Source organism: Colias croceus, chromosome 8 (assembly GCF_905220415.1).
Source record: "Colias croceus chromosome 8, ilColCroc2.1".
NCBI lineage: Eukaryota > Metazoa > Arthropoda > Insecta > Lepidoptera > Pieridae > Colias > Colias croceus.
The window spans coordinates 3,472,700-3,495,869 of NC_059544.1; the positions used below are offsets into that span (position 1 = coordinate 3,472,700).

The following is a 23,170-nucleotide window of genomic DNA, read 5'->3' on the forward strand; positions in this document are numbered from 1 at the left end:
ACATAAGCTTGTAAAAATTGCACACATCGCTTTGGTATACGTAAGTAATAAGTACATAGCTACATATTTACAAAACACCGTCTAGTACGAATCGTTTAGTTTATTGCCTGAAGTTTCACAATTTTAAATTAAATCATTGATGCCACTTATGGAGCCGCGTCTGACACTTCGAAATAGGAATAATCGTTATTTTTTATTTTATTGAAACCTTTATCACATTTGATTCGTATTTTTTATTGAAACAGGTACTGAATTTAGTAGATAAGCTTTACATTACCTTTACCTTTTACATAATTTAACATTGAATACCTATATCAACCGAATTTTACTTTTATATAAACCAATGTTATTATTTAGTTTGTGTTTAGTGGTCAGCGTGGAGTCCCATAAGTGTCAGCGTGTCGTGCGGTGAGAGCGCGCCTACGAGGCGGTGGCGCGGTCTCAGAGCACGCGGTCGGCCGCGTACTGGCACGCGGCCAGCGGCGCCGAGCCCGCGCGCGACACGGGCGACAGGTTGCCGTAGCCGCCGCTGAAGCTCGACGAGTGCTGCTTCGCCTTCAGCCGCAGCGACGCGATCGACGACGACATCGCCGGGCACGGCTCCGCGCGGTACATGCCGTACGGGTTGGGCGGCGCCGTGTACGGGCACGGCGCCACGCCGCCGCCGACGCCGCCGGAGCCCCCCACGCCGCCCATCGACCCGCCGCCCACGGCGCCCATCGACGTCGCCGTGTTGAAGCAGTTCACGGAGCCCTGGTGGTGGCTCGCCGGCACCACGGAGCCGAGCGGGTTCACGGGCCACGGGAAGCTCTTGGTGCCGAGCGGGCTGGGCACCTTCGCGGCCCAGTTGTTGTACGGGTACGAGGAGTACAGCGCGTCCGTGTCGGGGAACGGTTGCATTAGGCCGTTGAATTGCGTGCTAAATCCGTTCTTGAAGTCCGCCGCGGCCGCGGCCGCCGCATTCATGGCGTTCCGTTCGCGTTTCCGCCATTTCGCTCTTCGATTTTTAAACCATACCTGGAACAAAGGACATTTCTGTTATGTTACGATCTAAGGAATCGGAGAAACTTTGACGGAGCACGCAATCCTGAGGCGGAGTGTCGCGTGGGCGCCTATTAACTTTACTCATTACCGAGTTGACGGAGCGGAGCGAAGCGCCGGGGTATTCGAGCCACGTAGTAATAGCGAAGGCGGCGGCCCCGCCCGGTCGCAGCCAACGACCCGTCTAATTGCGGCCGCGAAATGAAGATAAACGAGCGTCGCGATTGGACGGGGCATCTCCACACCGATGCGAACTCTTAGACCGCAATAAATGATCGGGTTTCGAGCCGCACAGTGAGGTCTGCGGCGAATCGATGTTGTTATTTAGGAAGGCCGAGGTTAGAGGCGGAGTGAGGCCGATAAGTCGCCGTGAGCGGAGATAACGTTCTCGCTGATGTATGGCCACGTCCATCAGTGAGCGATCGATCGCCGACGACACCTCCGCGATAAATTGCGCAATCCACGTAGCGACTGCAATAAATATTGTGCCGGCAGCGGTATTTGTCTCACTCACTGTGGCGTGTTCACCCAGCCGAAACGGTAAATAATACCCTCTTTCCTCGGTTAAGTGAACATAAACGGTCGTTTCCACCCCATATACGAACGTTTATTTTTCGAAACATAAATTTCGCAAATTCACGTGGGCTTGGTTTTTGTTGCACAGGTGAAGCATTCGTAGGTACCCAATTCAAAATAAGCTTCAAACGGAACTTTAAATTTTAACAATATTAAAACGATTAAAGATAGATAAATTTTCCGTTTACATCCTGTGACCACGAACAAGCGGGTGAAAATAGCTCCACACAAAGGTTGGGGTGTTCAATAATGACAACAGAATGATATTTATTTAGGTGCACATATGTGGAAATAATTTCCATTATTTGAATAGCGGACAGCGCAGCGGGGTGTAGGAGACCGGAGGGTCGCGATATTGCGACGCGAGGCTAATCCTTTAAATATATTATTGTAGGATGGTGTTCCCGGCCTTCGTCAAGCGGAGGGAGCCTTGTGATAATTTTTATTTAACCGTAATCAATACTAATGTTTGCCTTTTAATTATTCGGATTACACTTTTTAATCTTAAACATAAATATTTAATTAGAATAACATTTTTTCATGTTTAAGTTAAAGAAAACAATGGTATATCAAATTTTCATTTAACTATTTAAATCTCTGCCTACCATTATTATTCCAAATGGCTCAATTCTTAAATATGAATAGGAGAACCATAACTTTATATGATAAACAATCAATTCTGTATTCGCTACCATTCAATGACAATAACGGACTCAAAGCTATACCACAATATCATTCAAAACCGATCTGGCGTCCACCTACCAATTGGAATTTGAAAACTGCGACGGAAATTGTTTAAGCATTGCTGTCATTTGAAGCTAAAATAAGGAAAGTTCCAATCATGTTCAGATAATTCGGCAGCACGCGGAGGGTTGGGGATGTTATCATGTTATCATGCGGGACGTGTACAGCAAGATTAATGTCCGCCATCACGCCTAAAACCTTCATGGCCTGACGTGGCCCTGACAGCGCGTGTGTCTTACAAGCTGCGCTATTTTCACGATAAACGATGCTCTTTACGTGAATATCTAGTAGTTTGTTACTGCTCTGATCTATTTATATGGATTAGAGAACGCGCTGCACTCATTTAGTATGTTTTGTATGTGCTTAATTTTAAAGCTCTTCAGTTGCTAGCGATTTAAGAAGAGAACTGATTATATTAGGGCTATTTTTTATGAAAAGCTTTTTATACAGACAGTTTTTAATTTATTTTTAAAAATTTATAGGTAATTAATATTAGAAGCGATTATTTAGAAATATCCCAGTATGTCAAAAATAATTAGATATCCATTAGTCTATGAATATAATATGGACTATAGAGCATCAGTCCTAATATAACCATATTCTCTATCTGAGAAAATGCATTGCAGTTTGTTACTATAACGAAGCTGATGAATAACCTATGCATTTATTCGCCGATATTATAATAATAAACACGGAACGATGCGTCCGCCCCGTCCGAATAATAAACCTATTTTACGGTCAGCGTGAGCAGGGTTGCTAAATTGCCTTAAATTTAAATTAAACTAGAATCACAGTTTTATTAGTATCATCAATCAAATGACGGTCTATCGGAATCGCTGCTCTTAGTTCTGGGTTAGGGATTATGGTATATATTACGATGGCAATATAGCTTGGAATTCTGCAATAGCGTTTATTTGGGCACCAGCCGAAAGTCAAATAAACAATTTGGCTCGTATAAATGGATATGAACTAGGATTTGACACGTGCGAAATGTAGGGTTGTCCCAGTCTAGCCAATATACGTTTATTTTACATACAATGTCTAAATCCAGGGTTTTCATTTCACTCTATTACAGGGATGAATGGTTTTTTAAATCTCAATGTATTACAGACAAAATAAATCGTGGAAAAATGACTTTGAACAAATATTTTAAGAAGTAGTGATATATAAAAATCTACATATTTTTTTTGAAATATTTAGCTTTTATATTCTTGAAAAGAAGAATAAGAAGACACCTTGTCTTCAATTTCCTAGTGGTTGTAGTACGATAACATCTGTTCGCATTAGACCGCAGAGACACCCCTTGTAAGTAGATTATTATTAAATGCACCCTGCGGAGTCAAGTTGCCGTCAAATAATGGTGCCCAAGAAAAATAAAAGTACTCTCCTTCAGACAGTAGCGAATTGTTATTTTCCAGATCTTAATACATGAATCATTTTCCTCGCTCTATCTTCTTCAACTCTAAATTCATATTTAGCCATTCATTGTATCTAAAGCATGGACGAATATACTAGATATTTATTGGGTCCATGATCTAAAGATAATTTCCCTGTCTGTCTGCAGATATTATTGTTAATGTAGAGGTAACTAAATTAGAAATACGCATACTGATACAGATATAATAACAAACACAATAACTCTGCACTAAGAATAACTAATAATACTTTGAGCACTGAATGTAAATTATATAAGTGCAAAATGAATCATGCTGTAACGCCAATATTATTATCTTTTGTATAAATATATTTTAATTCCAGATGACAACATATCAAGCACGACTACCGCAAAATATAATCCTTTCCTTAATAAACATAGATTAGTGCGATTATAAAACAACAATTTTCAGTTCATATTCATTGAGTAGAATATTTGCCATTCTAAATCCACACGAGGCTCATACGATCAAAACACTCGACATTCGGTCTTTCAAAACATAAGTAGGATATCGGTAAGACATCTACTATCCTAACTGATCAAATCTCCGATTTAACTGGAAAATTTCGAGAACCAACTCTAATGTTTAGCGATATAGTGCAATTTTGTTTAACGGAAATTTATTGGCAGTATTACACGGTATTACGTGAATTTGCAATCGTTGTTCCTCAATAATCTTGTTTCGGAATATGTGATACTTTGCAAGATTACTGTCTACATTTTACAGTTAACAGTGTTGTATAAAGGTTAGGATTTGATACTGTGACACTGTATTGTTAATTTTATTTCGATGTTGTTCCGCATTCCGTATACGACATCTATCTTTCTTTCCTTATGCCTATTTTTATTGGTTTTAGCATACCTAATTGACTAACCTTTATTTTAAGCATTATCATGAATTGTGCCAAAGCATTATTAGTTTACACGGAATATGTCATCCCCGATCACTGTCATCGAGGACTAAAATTTCCATTCGTGGATAGGCTTTAGGAAAAATAGCATGAAGGCTAAACTGTTTGCACGCATCGGGCGTTAAAAGCGCGGAAAAACCTGCATAAGCGCTTCACGTAAAATAAATAATGTTACGTGCCGGCGAGTCTGTCGCCGGATGCGTTACACTTTTTTTCTAGCAAACTCACTAAAATGTTTTTCTATCTATCTACAAACACTCATTGTAAAACATTTTATTGTTAGATCACTAAAAACTGTCCTAAGGATTATTTAAATGTATTTTTTATTGGCGTGGGCATACCTTAGATTCGAATCATTCGAATCGTTCGAAATATTTATCTGGCGAGATTCACAATGCAAACTGAGAAATCTGACTGCCCCTACAACATTTTTGTAAGAGGTGCTACGAAATTAAGTAAACAGACATCAACCGTAGACATCTACGATATTTTCTACGCGTAAAATACACGTGTCTCGCATTCTAAGAACGTATAAGACCTCGATACATGAGTTATTAGTATGATCGTTAATGCGCTGTCAGGGTGCGAATCGGCGCGTTTCGTACCAAATGAAATGTGTCAAGAGTTGTTTCACGGACGATTGGCTTGACGGCCCCTCCCAGCCGTGCTTTCTCAGAATCCTCGTAGAATGCAATGTATTTACTTGCGTAGAAAATAGTTTATCTTTTTTAATGTTCTCTTATTTAGAGATTCAGGTTGAGATCTTATTTGCTCTACTTGAAGTAGTTTTTGTAAAACTTTGGTGAAGCTCTGTTTCGTTGTGCAAACTCCTTATATAAGAGGTATCTAAGTGAAGAGAAGTGTTTAAAATGCTATAATTAAGTATAACTTCAAATTAAAAATAATTTGAAGTTATAATTAAAGTTTTATTCAGCAAATTGTGCAGTAACTGATACTTGAACATTTTTGTACTTGTTATTTCAGAAATCATATTCAAACTTAAAAATATGCACACATTATTGCAATTAAAAATGTCATCTCCGTCGTGCAAAATTATAAACGGAAACATAAGCGACGAAATTGATAACGTATGACAGAAGTAATTTGCAAACGCATGCGGTTAACAAAACATTGAGCTTAAGATATCATATTTTAAGAGTCAATAGGCAGGCAATGACCCTAATGAGTTGGTAACAAAAATAATGTTCGACGATTTATCGGTGCGCGCGCGCACAGATTTATTTGACGCGAAGAGTTGCGCAGACGAACGGCCGCTAATCCCTACGTTAGGGTTGCCTGATGAGGTGCGTTTTTAACATGATTTTGAATTTTAATTCACAAATATAAAAAAAAATGATTAAACAGGCTATGGATATACATTAGACCCTCCGTCATTTTAGTATGAAATTTAAAAATTACAAACAATTACATGCATATCTAATATATAAAAATCAATGCCACTTTTCGTTGTAATTCCATAACTCGAGAACGGCTGAACCGATTTCGATAATTCTTTTTTTATTATATTCCTTGAAGTACGAGGATGGTTCTTATGTAGAGAAAACGTTAATATGTACCACGGGCGAAGCCGGGGCGGACCGCTAGTTATATATGTATATGCATATCAAAAGGAGAACATATTAATTTAAGTGGTAACATTTATTCTTATATTTTTTTTTTTCTTATATTTATTCTTATATTTATTTTATTATTTTCATTTATCTCATAAGTAGAAAAGTTTAAGAGAAATAAAAAATAATAGTTAAACTTTATCTATATTTTTAACAAATTGCAACTGAAAACCCTATAAGTACACAGACAAATGAAGTCAGTTAAAAATAATCAATTATATGATAGTTAATAATATGATATCACATACAATAATTATTATCATCACAGCCCTGTAATTTGAACACAGATAATTTAAGGAACGCACGCCGTTCAAAGCAGACGTACAGACGTACAGACTACAATCGTACAAGTATGAAATGAATATCTAGCACTTGAAATACTTGCACGGGGCTCATTTGGAAAATATCAATTTACAAATATCTGTAGAAGATTGCAGCAATAATTAAAGGTATCGAATTACAAGTGCGTTCAAGATTACGCGAAAATTAATCTATGAATTAGGTACTGCAATATCGCAATACCTTTTTTTTACTGATATTGTAAATTTACTTCATCATAAGTCTTATAATTGATTAGTCTTTAATTTGAATGTTTATATGTGTAGCTTAGAGCGTCTATACATCTTTTCAGGTAGTTATAATAACTGTAATCTACCTACTATATTACTAACTATAGAGCCGAACTGAATAGAGAGCTTTAGAACTTTATCCATAACGAGTAGTTTTGAGTTAATTATAGCAAACAAATAATCAAAACTATTTAATTATTACTTTTGAGTAGTAATATTTATTTAAGTTTTTATTTATATACAGTGTTAGTAGTTTATTATGGTTTTAAATCCATTAAACTGTACTTACTTCCCATAAAACAGTAAATGTGACATTTACTTTTTCAGATTCCTCAAAAAATTAGCGAAACAACACGTCCTGGGGATTAACATGGACGACATTAATTCTTGGCATACCAAAGCAACCCAGAGGTATCCCACGTATTCGGAGCGCAGAGTAAATAATACGAATTGAGTAGAACCGCAGAATCTCTAACAGGCCTTCCAAAACTATTGACAGTGTGTGGATGCGATCACATTTAAGCCCGGGATTATGAAAAGACCAAAATAGACGCTTGAAATCCTCATGGATTAAGGGATTTGGTGTTCCGTTCGACGGCGAGATACAAAAATATCGAAGGAGCGCCGGATGCACCGATTAGTCTAAACATATAGCTCGTTAATATTGTTGAACACCTTCACGGCTGTCGCGTCACACAAATTTCTGCTAAAAAACTTTTACGGGATTCTTTTTGTGAATTTCATCGATAGTTTGGTGCTGTTTTTTACTGTACGTGAATAGTGATGTTAATATACCCTCTTTTTATATCATATTCATAAGAAAAGCTTTTTATATGCTTTGATTGTAACAAATATATTAAAATAGCTTACCCTAACTCTCGCTTCCGTAAGGTTCGTCCACATCGCGATTTCTTCCCTCGTCGACATGTCGGGGTAGCGGTTCCTCGCGAAGGTCGCCTCCAGCTCCTGCAGCTGTTGGCTCGTGAAGTGCGTCCTCTGTCGTCTTTGTCGCTTGTTCTTCTTGTCGCCCTTGTCGTCGAGAGATGGCTCGTCGGGGCCCACGCCGGGTGTTGTGGATTCTGTCTTTATCGTCGCTTCTGTGAGTGGTCGATCTGGTAACAAATATGAGGCTTAAACATGAGATAAGGTAAGAAATTTCACCTAAATAAGACGTTGAAAGATTCACTCATGACATCATTTGCTTTCACTCTACCAGATGGCATGTTCATTGAATTTATACATTTAATCCTTTACTCAAAGTGTTTAAATATCTTCATGTACATTAAGCACACTTGCCACGAAAATATAAACATGAAACAATAAAATTAAATTTACGAAAATACGCGTGACACGCGTAAATCCGCTATAATAATATGTCACCGAAAATAAAACAATAAACTCCTTAATGTTTCTACATTTATAAATATACGGCACGACGTTGTGACCAGCGTCTGATTCGTTATTTACATGTAGAAAATCACTTACATACTATTCGTATAAATACCAAAAATAAATTTATAAACTTGTGGCATATATCTTATTAAACTAATAACTACTATTTTCATGTCTTTTACCTAACTTATAACACCTATAAGTAAGAGCACATATCTGTGCCTCCAGTGAATAAGGGAATAACTCAAAAACAGCACTTTTCAGGAGAGACAAAAAACTATATATCAACACTAAATCTTTATAACTTCAAATTTTTAAGCTTGTATGGGTAAGATATGATGTTAGACTTTAGTTTTACATATAAACAGATATTGTAACAACCCCATAAATATACTTTTTTCGTGTTTTTTTGTAGTTGTGGCCTTATGAACGAGTACTTCATGGAATAACTCAATGTATTCACATAATTTTTTTTTGCTCTTTGCAATATAACGACTTATGCCCTAAAGCACTATGTTCATAGTCGCTTAACACGACTTATATTATTGCCAGTTTTGGTTTTATAGAAATAATGCGACTTATCATGCTTGAAATTTGTGTACTTTATGACTCAATTGAAGCCTTTTAGTGGAACAACCATGCATGTAGCTTGAAAAACGAGTGAAATCAACGGATTTTTTAACGTTATTAGATATAATAAAAACAAAACAACATTTAGGTGTTTATGCATTTAACCCTAGAAGTCCAATCTACGTAAATTTGATGTACACCGCGGCGAAATATCTTTGTTTTTTCTATATTTACCATCGAATCACTTCGAAATCCAGAAACAACTCATTAGCCGTCGAGACCTAGCAGTACATAGTTGGCTCTTCCCGGTAAATTCCGCCATTTTGTAGTTAAGAGGATGTTGTACGTCATTTTGACGTATAATTGGGCTTTTCGTAACTTTTACGATTGTTTAAAAAAAATTATTTTGTGATTTATGTGAATATTTTTTTTTCCAAGTCACGTTTTACATGATATAGTATTATATACTATATATTGAGTATAAAATAGGATCCAGAAAACTTTAACACTAGGACGAAAAACCTTCAATTTTAGTAAATGACTGTTGTCCTCCGCTGGATTTGGACTCCAAGAAAGAGGATTGGGTGGCTGAGATGTTGTCTGGTTATAAACGAATATTTGTTATACATTGAGGATACAAGCACTATAAAGAGTTAAGAGAAGCTCGAAAACCATATTCCTGTATGTTCAGTTACCTTACAGGGAAAGTTATAGGTGGTCTGTGGCAATATTTTACGGCATGATATGAAATTTTAACAATTTCTATATCTTATAATATCAAAATAATATAGATAAATAAAGAAAAAACAATGAGCCGCAGAGATTTTATGAAAAAATTAAGCACAGATTTGAAGGTGCCTTGGATGCAAATACGACTTGAAGAGACTCTTCAAGACTGGTTATAATTTTTTTTTCTATGCGTCTATAATTATAGTATTATTGGTTAGATTAAATTAAAAAAAAAAAGATTAAAAACTAGTTATTTTTTAGAAAACTTACCCAATTAAAAGAAGAAAATATAAGCTTAACATTTTTGTTGGCTTTTTTAGATAATTCAATTATCGTTCTCTATTTATATAAACAAAGAGTATAATATCATTAAATGCACTTAATGTGTTAATTAAAACTGTATTTTTATCTATTGCAAAAAATAGTTAATTTCCATAGAAATATTATTAGTATTACAAGTTGATTGATAAATACCTTTTTTTTTAAATATAAAGATTTATTGTTGCATATTTATTGAAAAAACGATTGAAAAATATTATTAAGCAAAAAGAAATAGTGTCTGTTGTTTCCGTGCAGTATTCAAATAGACCAATTACAACACGGCATTAATGCGAAACTGTCTCATATCGTCACTTGAACCAATGACACTAAGAGTTGTTCCTTTATGCTCATGTTAGAAAAATGACACAAATGCGTTTATATACTAAAATAGTGTTAGCACGGATGGAACAAAATGAATTATGTCTTTATTCAAAAAGTATAACTACACATACGTCCTTGTGTTCGTGGGTTATTTTGACTCGAGACGAATAGTTCCTTTGCGATTGCCTAAAATGATGGATAAGGTAACTTATACCGTTAATCACACCCTACTTATACCGTTTGGGTCATTCGAAAAAATGGGTTAGGATGCAGCTAGAGATATGTCCTTTTGATATGTTGTGTATTTTGACGAGCTGAATCCAATGGTGCAATAAAAACCAAAGGGAATAACTCGTCTTACTCCCTTATTCACTGGAGGCACAGATATTATATGAAAGTAATAAATCAGTAATTTTCATTTTAGCGGATTTCTTTAGCGGTTTAAAATTGGGTTACATGTAAATAAACACGACAACCGTCCTATCGAGCATTTAAAGCTTGTTTCACATAAAACGTAGATAAAAGTACTGAATCATGAGCGCCGTCCACCGGTAGCAATCCACCGCTAATACCCAGGATTTAGGCGCAGACGCAGTGGATTCGTTTACGACACAGCTGTAAATCCGTTTTTCTCAATGATCAACGTCACTATAACGTAATTTATGAACTACACTATAATTTCTAGTTTTTGTTACATTCTATTTTCAGATAAATGGGTGAAGGGAGCGTCACGTAAATGAATATCAATAATTCTGTTTTAGATTTATTTTTTGGAATATCTTTTTGATGGACAAGATAACTTGTATCGATGTTGCCATTTTAGAATATTATTTTGGAACTGATATTTATATTTATCTTTCGAGTAATCTATACCTATTTAAAAATGGAAATAAGTTTAAAAATCTACAAAAGTTACTTTTATGTAGAGCAAAACAGAGACATAGAAAATATATGTTGGATTTAATTCATTTTAAGGTTTTAGTTTCATTTATTTGCTTGTACATATGTGACAACATTTTTCAATTTAATTAGCACCACATTCGTTTTCTAAAACAATGTAGCAAGGACAGGTACATAAGTATGTCGCGGCCGTGGGGACAGTGATAGGGTGTTATTACATCAATACGTTACTGATAACGGTACGATCGCAATCAAGCCCGTATATTGGGTTTAGTCGAAATCCTCGTGTCAATAAACCGATTGCATATTATAATTGTTCTGCATTTTGAGATCACAGACATTATAGGTACGATTTGAACGAAATGCTAAATTATCTTTTACGATAGTCAATGTCAGTTAACGTAACAGCCTTTTGCAGGGAATATCTTCAATGACTCATACAGATTCGTAGATAAAAAGTTACTGTGAAGATATATATCTATACTATATATCTTTTAAAATTGTATGGATCAAAAAATGGTTTAAAAACGTAGCATTGGAAATGTATTCAGAGTATTCATTTAATTATAAATTATTATTAATGCGTAAAAATATATCGCAGCTATAATAAACAATACGAACTCGATGAAATAATTAGGTGAAAAGTTTCCTCCTTAAAACACTTCATCGAATTGAAACATAAGTTTGATTCAGAGTAATTTAAATAAACACAAAAAAAATATCCATGATTGATGATGATTTTTTTTAAACTTAAGAGCATACATATTTTTTGGAAAAACCTCAATTATTATTTCGAATTACGCGTTAATGAGTGCTCGTATCAACCAACAAACCAATTCCAAATGTAATTTGCGCTTTTAATCGGATTATTCTTGGCAACTTTATTGCAGCGATTTATCTTGATTGATGATTTATTTAGTTATTATCTTTTCACTAATGACACGATGATACGTGTTTACAATTCATTAATATCTTCACTGCCGTTCCAAAGGTCCAATAAAGCATGTGTGTGGAACGTCTTCAACATAAAACTTATGTATGCAATTAACATTGTGAAGAACATGCATGTAAATTATATGAATGAAAAAAGCTCTACAAAGTTCAATGATACTTGAATCTTCTCACTTACGTAGTTACGTATCTCTTTTAACACTATGGCACCGAATTGTATTATTTTTGATAAGTTGCATTCGTTCATGAATTTGGATGAAACCACGATGAAACTATGTAAAAGAAAAGTTAATAATGGAAATAATTGACATTATCTCATCCTGTTTTGTTTATGGAACACTTAAATTTTGCATACCTACGAGTAATTATTATATCACGTGTGATCGTCATTTATACCTGTCATTTATTGAAAAATAACATTTATGTGTGACTATCTATGTAGTTAAGCTATAATAAAGATTTATTTAGTCAATTTGTTTCGTAACAAACGATAAAAGCTGCAATAATAATTTATAGTTACTATATTACTTTTATTATTGGCGCCGAGTGTAACAAACACGGTAGTGATACGAAATTTTGATTACATTTTATTCATCTAAAAATTTAACAAATGTTTTATTTAGTAAATACAGTTTTGTTCTATTTTCTTAATATCAATATATGTATTATCAGAATCATCATTAAAATTGTGTACACGAGGAAAATGTAGAGTACCTAATATGTACTTCAAGTTTATCTTTTTTACACGAAAGTAGTAAGTACTTACATAATATGATAACTTTGACATTGCAATCAGTTCCGAATTATTATTATATTATCTAGTCATGGTATGAAAATGCATTCAAGGTTGCACTACGAGTGCTACGGGTATATTAAAACAATCAATCAAGGCTACACGTTGTATAATGAACAAGTAGGATTATTTCAGGTTGGGCTGGACGCTACCTCGCATTCTCGCGGACGATTACGATACCGAACGTCGATATGATAGTGTTATCGGCGATACGCTTTGAGCGCCCGCCGACCCATCCATCATTCCGACACAACCTTTGCGATCGGCCGACACGACACAAGCTTGAAGGTAAATAGCGCAGTTAACATGTGTTACCGATATCGGTACACGCCACTTCACACTAGCACTCTGTGATAACGCTACAACGTTTCTTTAATATGTTACATCATTATCCTTGTTGTTTGGACTGGTCGCTTTCTTAGTGTCAACATTATGCCCACCTATATAGGTTCCTACCTTTACCTGTATCATGTAGATTATATGCCAATAAGGATTCTATTAGTGAAAATAGATCTCTGCCATTACGATATTTTATTTTATATTTGCAAAATAAAAATAAACAATTTACTTCTTAAAAATTTTACCGAAACTTTTCGTTCCATAATTCAAGGTCTAACACAAATCATCAAGACGCGTGCGTAGTTTTTATAGCGCATACCATAAACAATGTTAGCTTATGAATGAATAATAATACGTATTTATCGAGTTTAAAATTAAACATTTTTACAGTATGCATATGAGGAATATCAGGCGCCAACGAGCAGTGTTTGTGAAAGCATTAGAATAACGTGCGGACGTATTTGCTAATAGATTTTACCGCTTTACCGAGTTTACTTACAGTTTTAATTTTGTCACTCTGTGTGGTCGATATGATGGAAACTGTAGCCTGTAGGTATTATGAGTTTTAATATTAGAACCATTTATTTTTAGCTATGATGAGTTAAAAAATAGTCTCAATACTTTCATGGGATTTGTTTATCGAAACTTATGGAATAAACTATAGATTCCGTAATAACAATGTATGTATATAACGAACAATAAAAATTTACATCTGTAGCGAGTTTACCACATTTATACAAAAAGCTCTTTTGAGCGAAAGACATTTTCTTAAAATCTTTCTCACACACTTTTTTTTTAATATTATAAGTATCATATTATTATGATTTTGTTAAATAAAAAATAAAAATACTCACTATCGTCAGTTAGTTTTCGGTCTCTTCTTGGTCTAGGCGGCGCGTACAATGAAGACTGGTCCACTCCCGATCCCCCTGAATTTAATGACGAGTGCCCACTATCCCGAAATTCGCCTGTTTCAGCCCATACTGAAACAAAAGAGATTGGATTTAGAAAACGATAATATATTTTATGTCCATTGTGTTATTTTAAAACCGTGCCAATTCCACGATTTCCACGAAAACCTTGTGATATAATAGTACCTATGTGCCCTTAATGATTGAACTAAAAACGTTAAAAAATGTTTTTTTTTTCCTTTCACGCATCTCAATGCATTCACTAACTAGCGATGACGCCCCGTCGTTTATGAGCTAATTAAGTGTTCCCGAACACTTGTCAACCAATTAGTCACTTGAGACAGCTCACACCCTATATATATAGCTTTTAGCTAATTATGCATAACGTACACTTTCGATGTTTTAATAAAATCTTGGGGATAGGTACATTTTAATTACTACTCAAGATAATGTCAGGTGTAGTTTACATTTATGTAAAGAATCTTTACGTAAAGTTAAAATTAAAAATAACTTATCTCGAAATTAATTATAGATTCCTAAATGTTTTTCTAGCAAATATAAAAAAATCAAACAATATAAAGTGTTGCATTTATAATACATAGAATTTGATTCAGAAAAATTGGTGGCAAAAATAAACCAAACAGAAAAGTTGAATTTTTAATTAAATTACATCAATGTAAGCGAATCATGTCAACATTGGCTCGGACTTAACGGTCCGTCTGCTTTTTTATTTAAATTTATTGTGTTTTAACGTCTGCATTGTAACCCGTGATCCCATTGTTTTGTAAGAAGTCACGAACTGCCAATTGATTGGATGAATGATATTAGTTGTGATAATTTGAAAAAGACTTTCGCTTCTCTAATGTGTTACGATTTGTGAGGTTTGGCAGAGCTTTTTCATTTCGTGCAATAAATAAGACGTTACTCCCAATTGACCTGACAAATTTTAACGTAGTTAGTGTTGCAGTGTATAATTGTATTCAAAAGAATTAAAATGACAAAAATAAAGGCAAATCAAATGGATTAAATTTAATAAAGTATTTAGGATAAAAGACAGTTTTGTTTAAAAAATAAGCTTATGATAGTATATAACTATATCCCTAAAGAAGGATCAGCAAGTTTATCAATAGTCATCATCACCAAGAATCATCAGAAATAACCCATATGAATACATCCATGCATAATATTGAAAAATGTGTTAATTGTAACACATGATCTTATCATGATACAGCAAAAACAAACGTCGGATCGTACAAACGTACGGTACAAACTACAAACGACACACTCGTTCAAATAAATTTTATGTTTGCTGCTTTGATAACAGGTGATAAGCGCGTTCATTGTTTTATTGGGGCTGTAAAGCGCGTCTCCATACGGACTGGAGATAGTCGCAAAAAGAGTGCCTGGTTTAATAATTATATTGTGCCGATTCAATTTTTGTTTTTTAGAATAATTAATTATTCGAAAACCAATAAAGAAGTTGATAATGTATTGTTTGATTTATAAAGGTACAATAGAGTACAATGTCGTGAAAAAATGAATACTTATTTAAATTTCATTTAATTGTTTCATATGAGGAAGAAATATTATAAACAGAGTCATGTTAATTAGATTATTTATACAACCCCATTAATTAATTACCTGTTAATAACTATTCCAATAATGTAAAAATAATATAATATTATATTTAAAGTAGAAGGAAATCACACCTAATACCATGTTATAATTATTGCCTTACGCTCTTATGTTTATCTTAAAACCGAAAATCCAAAGTAATGCAACATAATCTTCATGAGTACGATAAACACAATTTTATGTTTTAGATTAAATCCACAGTAGCGAATTGATCTTAACCTTATTAAGGACGACTTATTCATCATTAAGTAATAAAATATATTTTTATTTATTTCCAGCTTTACATTGTATTCAGGTATGTAATCTTCAAGGGATTAACTAGTAATGTATCAATTTTAATAGCTTTGGTGTTATTTTTTATCATCAAAGAAATTCTCAGATTTTACAATGGCTCAAAAAGCTATTTCATTCATGTTTTATAATATTTAAATGACTTGTAATTGCGAATCATATCATTCCTACAACTTTCGTTAATTCAAAAGAGAATCTCCACGTGATTGTACATTACACCTGTCATAGCAATATACCACAATCTGTCGTGAGCTTTATAACTTTTATGAGCCAATTACTGTTTTATTTCGATAATAACAATAACGACGCTATGCTAAATAGGTTACAATGCTAATTAGAGTTATGATAGCAAATATAGAAACACATAATCGAATGTTGATATTTTGAAATCGTTATATTTTATGGAACCTTCAAAATAATTGTTTTCAACATGTCAAGGTCTCGTACTTATAAATTGATGGAACTAAAAATATAATATCACAGCATATCGTATGGAGAATATAAACAGAAAATGTTGTATTTACTCTAAAAACAGACAGTCGCGCTCAGGCAAATATAGATAAGTTCAGTAATTTATGACCACGACCCTGACGCCTAAAATATGTATGTAGGAATGCTTAAAGAATATTCTAAATTTCTTTTTTATACAGATCGAGAAGTGTTTATAATAACGGCGTTATAAACTGTTATTAGTATTACCTACTTATAATAACACAATGAAACAAATCCGTAGATTTAATATGAACATATTTTTGGAAAATGTAGAGTCTATTCTAGATAGGAACACAAACATTGTCTATGAGTAGTGTACGTAGTACGTATCTACGTATAAACATATCATGTGGATATTATTTGTGATGGCTGTCTATTGTATTTAGCACTATATGGATTACTCATATTTAATTCGATGTATAAATAGGAATATTTCGGGCTATTATTTTTATCAAAAAGAAAAACAATATATCTATACCTAATTAACGAGAACAATTCAAGAATTACACTGGTATGTACTTATCACTTATGTTTTTGTAAATCTCATAATACCTACTCACAGTGTAAAACAAATATAAACAAATACTTATGGAAACTTTACGTGGATATAAAGACTCAAGTATTAGGATTAGTGAATTATTCAAAAAAAATATTACTATGTGTTTCATGCTACTCAATATAATTATGTACTTTATGTGTATCTTCAGAAATAATTTAAATCAATTTATCGGTTTCTTTGTGAACTCTACAATAAGATCTATACTTTACGTAGGTATATTTAGCTCTATCTAAATATAGGTAAGTACCTACACAAACTATACCTATGGCATAATGTATATAGTGCATAAACTTGTTCAGCTGTAAAGAACTCTTGAAAGTGATTACAAACAAAAGATAGCTACACAACATCGTAAATAACCACAATGAACAAGAGGAAGCCGAACTATATCAATCTGAATGCCACTTGTCAGAAAGATATTAAATAGTTCTTCAGCACCTAAGTATCCCATTTGTACGATTGTCACAACGGCTCCGCTTATTAATTTATAGGGCGTAAATATATTATCAAGACATTTGAATAATAACCAATCTTAAAGTTTACAATGAATAACAGTTTTAACGCACCTTACAATATGTATTTCTTGTTAGACTGCTTGTCATTGAACAGAACTATCCTTCTTTGATAGATGATGAATACAGTTTAAGAATTTATTATTGTGATAACTGATTACAACCTACTTAATTTTGTATGTTATAAATATAACACACGCCTAACAAATTACACTAATGAATTTGGCAAAGACTATTGTGAATAGCACGAGATCTAAATCTTAATCGTTTATTATATCGCTTTTACAACGTTCTTCAATAAGTCATATTAAAACGAATCTTTTAATAACTGTTTATAAATAACTATACCATTACAAAAATAAAACACTTTCTCAAATCTCTATTACCGTGCCCGTAAATACCAAACACTTTTGAGATAATGAGATAATCAAAATAAAACAGTGTTAATCTCATCTACAATTAGTGGACCACCGGGCTGAGGTGTCTGCTTAATAACATAATCCTGATACGAGTATCAAGGATGCTGGGCCAAGTGGACGTTTCCGTCTCTCAGTGTTTACAATAACTTAAGTAGCCGGTGCACCTACCACAGCTTGCGGAAAACCTATTGAATTAATAAGAAGGACAAAGATTGACTATCGAATAATAAGCTCGATAAATTGTAGAGCCAAAATAACGTCTCTATCAAAAGCAACATGGTGCCTCTGAAATCGGATTTTGGAGCTATTTTCATTTAAGATTTTTGCAGCCCGGTTCTCAAAGTCAGAGAATTTGTAGTTGAGTTCGATAACATACAGAATTTAGTTTATCTTGCGGAAAATTATGACATCAATACATACATAAATGTAGGTATGTACATAATTTTCTGCAAATATCAACATCAATATAAGCTAATGTTACTTTTGTAAAGATAAACGTTCCTCATCTGCGCTCTACCTACTGCACGTATAGAGATGAGAAACATTCGGAAAATATGTAGCGTTAAAATATGAAACAACGTTACAAGTTTCATTGGAAAGACTCTCCAATACGTAACAACCCCACAATCTACTGCATATAAAAAAAAACTGCCAATTATGCTACTTTTACATTACACATAGAGTTGTTATTTTATATGATGATTTTTATTTCATTAAATTATCATTATAAAATAATGAGGTCGAGACAAGGCCGATTGAGTGTTTTGTGTAGTCGAATCGTAAAAATCGAAACGAAGCAATAACACTTACAAAATACAAGATAAGGATATCAAATGCTACTGCTGTTATCGATAGGCAAGTCTCAGTATAGAGCGGTACCTGTGTTCCCTCCATATCTTCAGCCAATCCGAACGCGGCGCGAATTATCACTCAAATTAATGGTGTGTAAGTTATAAATGGCTGATGGACTAGGGCCGATCGATTGTATTTTACCTACCGTAAAGAACTTTATTGAAACACAAATTCTCGGATCCAGCCGCTAATATTCCATAGCATTGGTCCTTTTTACTCGCGCCGTCTAGTAGGCTCCCTTTCTAGAAGACCCTTTTTCTTTACGACGATTTATCATCATTTCGCGGTTTAGTGATTCCCTAAGGATGGTAAATTTTCTAAAGATAATATATTAATCTTTGAACTATTCATTTATATATATGTTACAACATCGGATATCAAACGTCTGATCGTTCTTAAGAACGGTCGTTGCTCATAAGAGCTAGACAACACGTAAAATAAGATTTTATGGACACTTTGACTTTATCTCGTAGAAAAAGTAAATAGAGATCGTTTCGAAGTCCCTAGACATGGCCAATTAGTATTCCAAATAGCCGTCGACATATCGTACACATAAATGTAGAGAGTGGACCGTTCGGAAGGCACGAACGTCGCATTATTTCTGCGGAGCAAACTCTCGTATTCGTAACTTGAATCTTAAAATGTTTATAGTAAGTGCCAAAGTTCCCCGCTACTATCCTCGAAGTTCACACGAGACGCTGTTTCTATTTCACCCGAGCAATAACAGTCTTACAGCGCTAGCAAGTAGGTTCAAAACGATGAGGTCGTGACCGGCAGCAGAGGAGTGCGGGACTTTGAGGCTTACGGTAATTGTAATAAAGCGGAGTGCAGCAGTTATGGGACGTGAGAGGTTCTAGACCAAATCCCAAGTAAGCTGTAACTTCCTTTCGGATTTTCGGAAGCCATTTATCAGTCTGATGTAGGCGTCTGGAAATTTTTCATGTTCAGTTATTTTAAGGAGATGCACAAAACATGTGAAAATGTTGTTTATCCTGCGTGGGAGAAATCTGACTAATTGTTTAATTGAAGTAGGAATTTCAGTTGCTTTTATATCTCCACTCTCCAAATTACCAGCGATAGACAGAATCAATAACGATTTACTTACCTAATATAACTTTAAAGTTTTTTACACCTTTACAAGTATAAAACTCTTATGCAACCAGATTAGAAAAAATATAAATATCAGTATTCACTGGGGCTCAATATCATAAGGTACAAATAAAAAAACTAATCGTGGTTACATGAATTAGTGTTTGTGCAAAACACAGAGGGTGAAATAGTTCCCAAAGCGCGCATTACGGAGATAAATCAAGTACAACCCTTCTACCACAAACAAATTACCGACCACCTGAGACTTGTAAAAATATCCTCATAGTAATAATGCGTAAATGAAGCATCGTCTTAAGTTATAATAAGCTGTCTTCTTTTAATTAAAAATTGCAATACATATAAATATATATTAAATCAAATGAAGTTATGGTAACTGGTTAGGTACACCCACATGGTATACAAATAAACAATTATGTAAAAATATATGTTCACATCGCTGAAACTATGATTAAGTGTTGCTCCAATGTATCTAGGTATTGCTATTTATATGGCAGGTGAGAGGCAACGTGAAAAGTATTTAGACAACTTTCGTCCGGTATCCTCTGCAACTTGATTTGTAATATTGGCAACAGGACTTATTGTAATTGGTAAATGAATTGTATCGGCAAACCCTTGTGCATGAGATGCATGCGGTCAGTCATAACAATCTTAAATGACTTTGTAAATAAACATGGAAATTGAAGGTTTCTCATTGCAATCCAAACAGATTTGTATTTCTATTACATTATTATCTTAACCCCAAACATACAGTGTTAAAGACATACAAGGAAATGAGTTAGGGTAATAGCAAGAGCAGTCCAGGGAGGGTGTGCAGGCAATCACAGGTCCCATATGGACACAAATTACTTTTTCTATAGCAGATCAAATCCGATGACAAGTGGAATAAGGAAGGGTACTGTGTGGTTGGTTTGTGGATAAATAACAATAAGATACTAACTAGTCTAAACAAAAGGATTGAATACAGGGTGGAATTGGTGGTGCAAAATATTTCTGAGTTGCTTGCGAAGATACTTAGCACAAGAATTATATTTGTTGGTCATGTGTGAATATCTGTTAGTCTAGTATTATTAAATGGCTTGAAATTTGGTAAGGTTTGTCAATTATCATTGATAAAATAAAAAAAATTAAAGATAGATTAAAGAATGCAAAAGCATGGACAGCAGTTATAGGACTGTTAATGATGTTATGTAAAGGAATGAATTTAAAGATAACTAATTTATTTGGTAATATGTAATACGCAATTAATTTAACTGCTATAATATAAAACATCTATATCAAATGGTTTAAAATAAAACAAAAAGTTGATAATAAAACAGAAGCTAAAAGAATTTAAAAACGATAAGAAATATTATTGCAATACGACATATGTCGCGCTGCCAGCCAGGGGTTGGTTGGGGATTGTAAACGATGCCATTCTGCATATTTTCAATTTGCATAAATATTAGTGGGTGCTGTAATGTCATAAATATATTAGTGTGCTGTGATACAGATTTTATGGCGATTACTAAATTACTCGCCGAACTTAGGGTGAAAATACATTAAGGTATATACCGTATTTGCGGTTAGAACATTACGATGAAACTTTTTGTTTAATATCGAAAAAGCGAATGTATAATGATGTTATTTTCTTGAAATTATACTTTAATCCTTACCAATAATAGCGTTACCTTCTATAGACCGCTAGAGAATGAAAAAGTACATGAAAGTTTTAGGATATCATTTTTCTAGAGTTCACAGTGTCAAATAGATCACATAGCTAGGTATCTAATATAAATATTGGTTTTAAAATCTGTAAAGCTCAATTGCATTGAGCTTTTAGAAATTTCAGAAATATTTACAGCCATATATCTATTTGGCTTGATTTTGCTATTTGATCAACCATTAAAAACATCTACTACTGGTATTCCTCTTTTATTAAGTGAACTTCTCGAATTACAAAGTATACTAATTTTGTGTACCTATATCATCAAACTCTTCGTTATACCTATGGAGAATATTGTAAAGTCATAATAAAATAATTACCGAGTGGGGTCCCTGTCTCATAAAGCGCAGTCACGGGCTATTGTTGGTCCCTGTCATATATCACGTGTCAACGTGTTCTATGCCTTGGAAGATTATTAGATTTATTAATTTTGTATGAAGCTCACCTACATATGAATCTTATGAATATACGAATCCATTATCATAATCCAAGATATACCATCTTATGAAATTAGCCGGAAAAACGGCTAAAAGAACTTGAGTTACTTTCAACTGGACTTTATTCAATTTATTTCGAAATAGGCATGCTATATAGCAATAGCTAATACATATAGGCAAATATGTAGCTTACATATTTTTATAGCGACTGAAGTTGTAGAACCAATATCCTAAATAACGGTTAACAGAATAGGTAATTAACCTATTATTATTAATTAGAACTTCATTACGTTTAATGAATACTTTCTAACAAAAATTAAAAAAAACGTTTATGATCTAAACGTCATTCTAAAGGATGATATAAAATATTTTTTATTTAATTTCCTACTCCGTATATACACTATCCATTCCCACAGGGACAGTCATAAATAACCGAAAGATGGTAGTTACATAATTACCCCAAAACCAACACAATGATTGTGTTTATGTTTTCGTATGTTACACATTGCATTGTATTTGACCATCATACGCCATTGTTGCTATTTGTTCTAGATCTTTTGTTACCGCGAGGGTGACTAAGCACATTCAGACACCAATTTGTCATAAAATAAAAAGATTTATTATCCCATTGCCAATGTGTGTACAGCGCAGCGCCTTTTAACAACCGTTATTCTGCCCTTTTATAGACACAAATAAAAGAAGAATAAAATGACGGTGACATTAAACAAAATGTATGAACATTACTTTCAAAACATTATTATAGGTAAGTATAATAGAGTGCAGGGTAACTTCCAATATGCAGTTTTCTCAGTAAAATAAAACCCCATAATTTCTTCTTACGTCTTGTACTAAAGAACAAGATATAAATGTCTAAACGATTTACCATGCAAACATGCGTAAAGATGCCATAAAATATGCTATTACCTATCTGAGCTTAAAGCTCTCTTTATAATACCTACTAGAGTTCGTAGGTACCTAATATAAACTTAGAGCTAAACAAGAAAGTTTAAAAAGAATAATTGACAAA

At 33.9% G+C, this 23,170-nt stretch overlaps 1 protein-coding gene across 1 annotated transcript in view; it reads right to left on the reverse strand.

Annotated features, from left to right (window-relative positions):
- Window positions 1–272: 272 nt before the first annotated feature.
- LOC123693741 (pituitary homeobox homolog Ptx1) overlaps window positions 273–23,170 on the reverse strand; it is a 36,658-nt gene continuing 13,760 nt past the window's right edge. The window contains exons 3-5 of the mRNA XM_045638942.1: window positions 14,078–14,206; window positions 7,778–8,019; window positions 273–1,017 (exon numbers count right to left, since the gene is read on the reverse strand). Of these exons, the coding sequence (XP_045494898.1) occupies window positions 442–1,017; window positions 7,778–8,019; window positions 14,078–14,206 (947 nt within the window). The 3' untranslated portion in view covers window positions 273–441. The remainder of the gene's footprint in view (window positions 1,018–7,777; window positions 8,020–14,077; window positions 14,207–23,170) is intronic.